Genomic DNA, 10,146 nt, shown 5'->3' with positions numbered 1-10,146 from the left:
GCCAAGCGAGCCCCCTCGTGACGCGGTCCGAGTCATTTTCTCACACTCGGCAAAGCTCCTGCAGAGCCGCTGAAGGCGTCGCGCAACAGCCTCAGCGCTCGAACGCGTTGACCCGCAACGTGAACCGGGCCGCCGGGTGCACGTCGCGGCCGACTCCCTGTGAACAATCCTCCGCGTTCGGCCGCTGACACTAGCGCCAAGTGTTGATTGATACATTGTCGATCAGGTTGTCTGTGATTTCCTTGTTGACCTTGTTGCGTTTTTGTGTTTCCTAAAAGCTTCCGTCACAGATCTACGTGCTGGTTTTCTCCTCAATCAGACACCACTCATGTGTTATGCCGAGGTCAAGTAAGAAGCACTGGTTGCTTCCGTTTTGATACGGTCCTGACAGAGGTGCCTACTTGACATGCCATACCATAAATACCGTCCGCTCCCCGTGTCTGGCCCGCCGGGGGCCATGTGAGAGCCCGGCTGACTGAAGTTTATCTCCAAAAGAGCTTCGAGGAGGCCTCTCATTTACCGTGGAGGCTTGGCAGCGAGAGCGCAGACAGAGCCGAGCCGATCCAGACCGGGGGAGAAGGGAAAGAAGAAGAACTCCAGTTAGTGAAATTCCAGTGGCACAATGGCCAGCGGAATCAAAGCAGCTCGCAGCAGCGGAGCTCCTGCCCCGATGAGAGATGCCGCGGCGAGGAAGGACGCCGCTGAGAGATCGCGCGCACTCGTCGCCGGTTAGTCGGCGTGATGACAGAGCACAACAGAGTTCTGACAGGCTGCTGACGGCAGGGAGTCGCATGAGGGGGATTTCTTCTTTTCTCTTTTCGGCCGTTTGTTTGAATGAGGCCAGCAAACACAATAATTTGGGAAGAAGACGAAGAAGAAAGAACGTAATTCTGAGCCGTAGCATTGATATTCGTTTTGTGGATCGTGTGCACGTAAACTTTGGGTGTCAATTTCAATAGCGAAGGTCGCGTCTTCGAAGCTCCACTGCCCCTGCATGAAGCCAGGAACCAGGTCCCTTCCGAACTTTGAGCATGAACTGTAATCTCAACCTTACAAATGTTCCTTAAAAAAGAAAATCCTTTTTTTTACCGTTAAGAGCTTTCAGCTGCATCACATGGGCTTCATCGGCAAATGCTCAGACGTTGACGTTAATGGAACTTGAGTTGGGGGTTGACGTGTTAATCTGCGAACCTCAATGTCAAAGAATTTAAGTTCCATGCTTAACTCTGACTCCAACTTGGACACGAACTCCTACAAATGTCATGGATGAAAACCATAAGAGCTACAGGAACAAGTCCAATACATTTCCAGTTCTTTTTTCCGAAGCCCTCCCCGTGGCGTTTGACAGTTCCTGGGACCACTTAGTCTTGAACACGTGAATGTTTTCAGGGCGAATGACAAACACTTGTCGGAAATGTGAGGACTCTAAACCTTTTCAGATTCGCATGTGCTGGCGTGAACGTAGCCTCAGGTCACGGAGCGGTCGTCAATCCCTCGCCGGTGTGTGTACGTCCACTTCACAGTCAAAGTGAGCCCTTGTCTCTCCGGACTCTTCAATGGCACCTCTGTTTTCTCTTGGTCAGATGAGTCCCATCTCACCCCCCCCCCCCCCCCCCCCCACACACCTCCATTCAGAGTCAGGAAGCGGCCTGATAGTGGCCCGGGGGAAGAAAAGGTGCTGTATCTGATCATATCATCACACAACCAGGAAAAAACAAAAAACAACCCACACCGCGCGAGGCTTTTCATATGGCCGCTGCCGCCGGCCCCGTGTTGGGTTCCCATTTGCAGGGGCCCGGGCCGGTGAGAGGGCTGATCTGCGGAGTGCTCTGGCGACTCAGCGCTGGGGAACCTCGCCGGTGATATTCGAGCCTCCTCGGTTTGGGATATGCCAAGACAAAGCCCATAAACTTTGATCGCAGGCTAAGATGACTCGGAAACTCAGTGTGTGTGTGTGTGTGTGTGTGTGTGTGACAAAGCCACTTGGCAAACTCTAAACCACACTTCCTCATTTCTTTTCTCTCTGTCTGTCCTTCAGCCAGACCACCTGTCTGCGGGTCACAGTATAACAGCCAAGAGGGACGTGCACTCGTCCGCACGGCAGCGTGTGCTCCGTAACGCCCGCGATTACTTGCGGGGTTTTGCCCATTCCCGCTCCACGCAGCAGCAACAGTTTGACTCTTTCTGCCAGGTGTGCTTTGAGCTGCGAGACACACACACACACACACACACACACACACACACACACTCACACACACTCAAGTCACAGGATATTTAGGAAAAAGCAGGGTGATGCGTCTGTGGTGAAATAGAGCAGCGATGCAGATCGTAAGACGATACCAATCAGGACGTCTGTTACAAAGAGGGGGGGGGGGGGGGAAATTACAGTTCCCTCAAGGATTGTAAGATCCAACTGTGATCCACACGTGACAACTTGCAGTGTTGTGAGCCGGGATGGACTGAGAGGGGTCAAAATACTTTTTTCTTCTTAGATCTATGGCTAGAATTGCCTTTCGATCACACTAAGGCAGAGGGGAAAGACGCGAGGCAACGGTGCTGCGCGACGTGAACGTGAGTCAAACTCAATTGGGACACTTCAGGAATCCGACAAACGGCCCGATGCTGGCCGTGATCCACGGAGGACGACCGGGGCGCGGGGAGGACGAAGCGACGGGACACGCCGACAGGCCCCGAGGGGTTCGGCTGCACCGGCCGCTTCACCTTCAGACAACCGCAGAGGCCTCTAAGTGGTTCCCGGCCCTCGTAAAGCAGGCAGAGGCAGAAGTCATTAGACCTGCTGCGACTCTCGAGACACACACACACACACACACAGAGTGTTGATCCCTGGGGGAGCTGGCTCTTTCCCATGGGCCACGTCCACGGCACTCCCCAATAAACAGGGTCTCTAATGAAGGCCGCCAGATGTGGGCCGGCCAGGTCAGCGCTCTCCTGTGCTATTAGAGAGGAAGGAAGGGAAGGAGGGATGGATGGAGGGAGAGGAAGAAAGACAGAAAGAGGGGCAGCGCTTCCCCTGTAATTTCCGTGGCCGGTGAGGCATCGGTGGTCACTTTGGTTTCAGTTCCACAACAAACAACATCCCTGTTTCGGTGCCAGCTCCGGGTTTAGCCAGAGAGCTATTTCTTACCCCGGCGGAGTCAACGTGTGTGTGTGTGGTTGCAGCTGAATTTTCGAGTTTTCGATCTTCCCCACCGCCGGCGGCCGAGCCGTTCGGGTCTCTAAAGGCTGCTGGGACAAACACAAGAGGGGGGTGGTGGGAAGTGTAGAGGCAACGGAGGCAAAGGGAGCCCCCCCTGGGCGATGCTTGTAAAACAGATCGGTCCGGACTAAAGGGGACTTAGTCGAGGCGGAGAAACCAAACAGCCAGGAAATGAGAACGGCTGGTGGGGAGACATGGAGGAGGGGCGGGGGGAGCCGAGGTACATACATGCTCCACTAACGCAGTTTGACTCCCGGTTTGAGGGTCTTCATCACAGACGACGACACATGGGAATGAGAGAGAGGGGAATTACACAAAACCCCTGGTTCACTCAATAACACGACAAACGCTTCCCTCCGTCCGGCAAATGAACTGGTTTACAATCTTCTTGATCCCTAACCCCTAAATTTGGAATTTCCCTTTAACTCACAGCCTAAACATGGATCATCTTTTGTTTTTGTGTTTTTCTGTAACCTAAAAAAAAACTAAACCTCAGAGGTAAACAAAGTATTAGCCTCAAACATTCCTAATTATGTCACTTACAGAAATGAAACCCGACACTGATTCCGTCTCCCACAGGGCTTTGTGTGGCTAAATGATAATTTCATTGCACAACCCAATTCAATAAGCTTCTTAAGAGCGCGGCCTGTGCAGCTCCGAGTGCAGGTTTTGTATTTGTACACAGTGCACGTGTAGTGTAGACTTCATGTTGCGTTCCAAAGCCTCCGTCCCCGTCTGTGTGTGACCTCCGAGATGATGGCAGATGGCAGATTGGCCCGACACCGAGGAAAGCCCCCCTTTTTTTTTTCCTCCCCGAGCGACGCCTGGCTGAGGGTCAGATGTCACCGCAACATCTGCTGGAGGCTCGGGCCGCCGCCCCCAGGCCCCTGTTATGCATCCCATCATGCGCTGCGGACCTGTTGCCACGGGCTACCGTGGCAGCCATGGAAGAGGAGGAAGAGGCGGCCCCAGAAGTGAGCGCCGAGGGGGAACAATGGGCCCCATTGGGCAGGGATGACGGAGGAGATAATAACAGTATCGGCCTTACCGCGGAGATAATTCCACCGCTGTGCCGCGGTTATACGATACCTGCCGGACACCTGATATTTGCTCAGCTTCTGATTTGTGCCCCCCGCTCCTTTTGCATGTCTTCTTTATTTACCTTTCCAGCAGCTCAGTTCACCTGCTGCCGTCGAGATTATCCCGCTCGCCGGGCCGGCAGATTTCCCTTGTTGAAGCAGCTGCGCTGCCTCTGTTTGTTTTGAACACAGCCGAGGCTCCATAAAAGAGTCGTTGGATATCCTTTTGTCCAACTCCCTCGTTTTTCTTTTGTACGTACGAGCTCCACATTGAGACGGTTGAGCTCGGCGGCGGCGGCGGCACCGCTCTGTGCCGAGCGTGTCTTTCACGGGCTCTCGCCAAGTTAAAGAGCAAACTGTTTGCATTCTCCGCCGAGCGTGTGCTACAGTTGACTTACTGCTCGCACCTCGGCCGGCGTGTTTGAATAGTGCATCCACGCGGGCTCGGGGGGCGGGGCGGGGGGGGGGGCCCTCCGTCTGTTTGTCTTTCAGGCCTCGGTGCGAGACGCTGGGCTGTTTTTTTTGCGAGGGCAGATGCCGGTTTCAAAGCCGGTGTGAGTTTTTTCAGGGAACCATAAAGTCAGGCTGCCAGCAGGCCTCCGTCGACGTGTCCCGGGTGAGGAGGCTCGTTGGAGTAAACACCCCTTCACTCCTTCTCCCCTTTGAGAAAAAACCCAGCCAAACCAGTTCCAGCTCCCAGACTCCTTTGTTTGTCCCGCTGCTTGTGTGCCGTGTGTTTTGGATTTCGAGCTCTCTTTCCTTTTTTGCCACGCCGCTTTGGCCCCTCAAACATCGCAACACACCGGGGCAGCCCGCAGTCACTCGGAGGGGAGTTCTTTCGGCCAGCGCGCCGTAGTCGGTTGAGACTCGCGAATCCCGATGCGGCGTTCTCACAAACGTAAAGGAGTGTAGGAGAAAGTGTGGCGAGGGGCCTTGGAGGGAAAGGAGGTGAACGGAGGGTGGCGGGCGGATGCCAGCGACCAACACGGCTTTGAACCGAGGAAGTGAAACCAGTAATGAGGAAAAGAAGGGGAGGAAAATTCGGGGATGAGCCATATATGATGAAAGAAGATTTAGAGAAAGTTTTTTTTTGGGGGGGGGGGGGGGGGAGAAAGAGGAGGGGAAGGAGGGGAAAGAGGAGGTCCAACAGCTGAATACGCCCCGACCTGTGGTCAGCTCTGAATGGGGAGGAGAAACAATGGGCCCACTCATCCTTCGCTCTCTCTCTCTCCCTCTCTTCCCCCTCGCTCCTCACTTCTCTGCCATTAGGGGAAGGGGAAGCCGCCGGTCACATACCAACACTGTAAAAAGTGGCCCAGCTCAAGATGTGGTTTTAAGTCTCCCCAAGACTAAAGTGAAAGATCCAACCAGTCTGCTCAAATATATGTATAGATTTTAAATGGATTTCATCTTACTCCTTTTTATTCTGCCTCATCACAGACAGATGTTCAAATCTCTTCTCCACCACAGTCGACACGATGAGTAGAAACTTAAAGAAAAAACAAAGTTATTCGTGAATTTAAATGTTTGCAGTACAGGCTTTGGGACAGTAGTAGGATGGGGTGCCCTGGAGAGGAAGGAGGCAGAGTGGTGGGATGAGGGATAAGGGATGAGGAGGAGGAGGAGGAGGAGGGGAGGGGGGGGGGGGGGGGGGGGGTAGTATGCGGCCGGGGCAGCAGCTGCCGTCTCCTCATTAACATGCGCACCTGCTCCCTGCGGCCTTTTTCCAGCGAGTTCGTGTGGCGCCTCACGACCTCAGCACCCGCCACCACTGGGGCTTAACTGGACTGGCCTTCTCGCAGCCAGACGACCCCCCCCCCCCCCCCCCCCCCCCCCCCCAACACACACACACACACACACACACACACACACAGTGCTACTGTCCTCTCTAAGGGTGTGGATACAGATTATGCGCTTCCAGCTACATAACACATTTTTGGTGTAAGGACACATCTGTCTGATCAGAGTGACTCTCCAAGAGGAACTGCAACAGAGAGAGGACGTGTGACGGACTCCACGTTGTTGTTGTTGTTGTTGTTGTTGTTGTTGTTGTTGTTGTTGTTGTTTTTCTTTTCGGCCATTAGTGGCAACTCTGGCGTCACTTTCTACAAAAGTTCGAACAAAGATCGTATGCCCTGCTATTTTTACATTTTTACATTGACGTTGTTGATAGCGACCGCCCTAGTTCGCATCCACGGGAAGAGTTGTCTCAAACACCGGCGGTTCAGTGAAGTCATTTTCATGTGCTACGGTACCGATTTTCTCTCCTGATGCCTGTTTCAACACCTCCGCTCTGTCGTCAATATCAACGACAGAGCGAGTCACTGATCGGCCGATTGATTGGGCGAAGAATTTTTAGAGACCCAGGATTGGCCGATGCCAACAGTCCGAAAATGTCTGCAGACAAATGTTTGATTACTTGTGCTCTGGTTACTCTACTTGATATGTCAGCCATTGAACACCCTGTTCTCTAAATATCGGCATTGGCCGTGGAAAAAAGGCAAATGTCAACCTAGTACATATCAGTACTGAGTAGGCGACTAATCTGATGCCACTGTTTTCATCAAATTTCTGAATATCACGTCTGGTTGATACGTGATCCGGTGGCTGTCGGTGCCAATATCGACGCTGACGTCTCATCAAATCAATAGAAGACAGTATGTGACAGATTAGAGAACTTCTAAACTTATTTGGGACTCATAACCAAATGGTGTTACAAGTTGTTTCATGGTATTAAAAGGGTTTTTTTCCTGTCTGAATGAAGCCTTTAGTGATCATAATGTCAAAAACCGCAATTCCCTTTAAATTAAAATGTGTAATTTTGGCTTCATGTGACTTGAATTTGACAATTTGACTTGGATTTGTTTCTTTAAATGTGCACGCAGTTGATTTTGACTGTGCATTGTTTGAACTTCGCGATCGCAGTGCACAGCGGCGCTCGGACGCGGTCGCGACGCGCCGACATGCCACCGCCGCCGCTCACTACTACTGTTTATGCAGCGGGCGGCCTAGCATGTGATGTTTTCTTTTCCTTTGCCACAGTCCTAAGGCCGACTAATCCCCTGAGAGGGCGACCCTGTCCAAACACACGCCTGTCCCCACGGAGGGGCCACGGCTTGGCCCCCACTCACACACACACACACACACACACACACACACACTGGCTGGACCCCCTGGGAATGTTTGGGGACATGGCCCTGCCAGCCCCTCGGGGGCTAACAGACTTGCTGGCTCTGCTCAGGTATTTGAGGGCGACGGCGGGTTTTTAATGTGGTGGGAAGTCCGCTTTGATGTCGGCAGGATGTGTTTTTTTTTTGGCACTATATTGTCTTTGTTAAAAAACACAACAAAGTTCTCAGAGAATAGCTGTTTGTCAAGTCTACGCAGAGGGGGGGGGGGGGGGGGGGGGGGGGGGGGAGAAAGACCCTACCCAAAGAAATTTTGATTTCTAGACATTCGCTGTATAATTTCCCTCTCTGCGGAGGAATGCACTTTTAAAAAATCGTTCATGTTTCTTTTTTCAGAGGTCGTGCCCCGTGTCTTTTTTTTTTTTTTTTTATCCTCTTCCCATTTTCTCGTACGATGCTGCAGCAAATCCTCAACGGGGGAGTCGCCGCGGTGGCGAGGTGCTTTTTCGGTCGCCCGTAATGTTCAAACGCTGCGGTATAGATGGAGCCTTGTCCCCAGGATGAATGAGTGCTGACAAAAGGGGGCTGAAGCGAGCACATTTCGTCCCCGCTGAGGGCCGCCGCCATGGCTGCTCTCCGCGCGTCTCAACGTCTTTTAGAGAGAGACGATTAAGGAACTTCAAGAATTCAATGTGTTCTTTTTTTTCTCTCTCTCCTTCTTCTTTTGGTTCTCGTCTCCGGTGCTGTCGAGTAGAGTCTTTGTCTTTTGCAATAGGGAGGGTCTAATGCAGCTGGACCTCAATACTTTTATGGTAATGACGGAAATGACAAAGGAAACATTTGCCATATTTCTAAGTGAGGTTAAATTGAAGAAGATTCAATCAATATATTCATATACAAATGTGTTGGTAGTAACACTTCGGCTCTTCTCTTGACTTAATCACCTGCCCTGTCAGGAGTTAATACGCATGCAGTTGTGAATGTGTGTAATCTTCCTCTGTCTCTGTGTGTGTGTGTGTGTGTGTGTGTGTGTGTGTGTGTGTGTGTGCGTGTGCGTGTGCCTGTGTGCAAAAGACTGCGCACCCTGTAGGTATGTGTGTATTCATGCTCTGTGTGTGTGGCCCCTTTGTAGAGCCGAGCGTATCCTCAGGGGACACTCTTCAGCTCCTGTCATTGTAATTGTAAATGTGTGAATGTGTCCCTGTGATCTGCAGCCGCTCTCTCTCTCTCTCTCTGTCTCTCTCTCTCTCTCTCTCTCTCTCTCTCTCTCTCTCTCTCTCTCTGGGAACTTGTGCGAGTTGGACGTTTATGACTCACACACACACACACACACACACACAACCTGTGAGAAACCTCTCAGCAGTTTGTCCCCCCCCCCCTCTCTGTTCCAACCACTGTTTTACAGCCTCAAGCACATTGTTCGCCGGGGGGTCACGGCAGAAAGATGAATGTCCCATTTAAAGCATAGTTTCTCATGGCCGTGTTGCCGTGTTGTAAAAAAAAACCAGCAGGGCAGTGCAGGACCATCTTTTAAAGGGAAACGGATAGTTTGTCCTATTGGTTAAAGGCTATTAACCAAACAGCTGATTTATAGGCACAGTGGTGCACAAAGGGGCGGGGCCCTCGCAAAAGTGTTGTCGTAACCCCTCGTGAACCCTTCGGTCCGCGCTAGGCCGCCAAAAAAAGATGGAGTCGGGTGAAAATATGGGTCTTTGGAAATTCCCTTTGACTGTTCCCCCCACTCTTTGTGATGCAAATTTGAAATGAGAAAATTCAAATAAATATAGAATGGACATTTATTGGAAGAGCAATGTATCTCGCAGGACCACGTGTTTTTATTAAATCAGAAATTGTTCCCTTTGGCGGTACAATGGTGGCGGTTCACGGTCTTTTGTTTGATAATGAAGTACGTGAAGGACAATTTCAATATTTTTTTTTATCACCTCCCATAGAATAGTGCTGGACAATGAATTGAGTTTAGCTGATTACTAGCAACGTGATTTCTCGGTCTGATCTCCATTTCCTGAATTTTCCTGAAGTCCTGAACAGTTATACTTATATTTATTTGGACAACACTATAATAAAAAAAAAAGGAGACAAGCATAGGAAAGGAAATGTCATGAGCCGGTGTCAAATTTATATATGCACAGCTTCAAGCAAGTGGATCAGAAATTTTATGAAATCTTCTTTTTTTTTGATAACCGTGAATCGGCAACTTTACAAAATAAGAAAATCTCAACGTGCATATGAGAATCATTAGAGAATGTTCAAGTGTATTTCCGTTCTCTTGAAATCATCCCCGCTTGATCCCCAATGAACTAAGTAAAGAAGATAAATGACTGCCGACGTCATTTATCCTCCCCTCGCAGCTCCTAACTCACCCCCGCCCCGTTTGTCTTTTACCCAGATGCCGGGACGGATACCTAGGAAGCCGCTGCCAGTTCCGCGACCCGTGCACCTCCTCGCCATGCATGAACGGCGCCGCGTGTCGCCCCGTGACCAGGGGGAACGCGGTGGACTTCAGCTGCACCTGCAAGCTGGGCTACGCCGACCGCCATTGCCTGACGCCCGTCCACAATGAGTGCGTCAGCTCGCCGTGTCGCCACGGAGGCACCTGTGAGCTGGAGACTCTGCAGACGTACAAGTGCCGCTGCCCGCCCGGATGGTCAGGTATGACACTTCATTGATATCCTTCAGATTGTACTGATGTCAACAGAACAAA

The 10,146-nt window shown here is 51.4% G+C and overlaps 1 protein-coding gene across 2 annotated transcripts in view; it reads left to right on the top strand.

Moving 5' to 3' along the window:
• LOC118313801 (neurogenic locus notch homolog protein 1-like) overlaps positions 1 to 10,146 on the top strand; it is a 40,609-nt gene that overhangs the window by 3,796 nt on the left and 26,667 nt on the right. For both annotated transcript variants that reach the window (XM_047329122.1, XM_035639662.2), the window contains exon 3: positions 9,832 to 10,094. In XM_047329122.1, the coding sequence (XP_047185078.1) occupies positions 9,832 to 10,094 (263 nt within the window). The remainder of the gene's footprint in view (positions 1 to 9,831; positions 10,095 to 10,146) is intronic.

Source organism: Scophthalmus maximus, chromosome 19, assembly GCF_022379125.1.
Source record: "Scophthalmus maximus strain ysfricsl-2021 chromosome 19, ASM2237912v1, whole genome shotgun sequence".
In the NCBI taxonomy this organism is placed as follows: domain Eukaryota; kingdom Metazoa; phylum Chordata; class Actinopteri; order Pleuronectiformes; family Scophthalmidae; genus Scophthalmus; species Scophthalmus maximus.
Note: the sequence above shows the minus strand (reverse complement) of the source record. Positions and strands in the feature narration are given on the sequence as shown.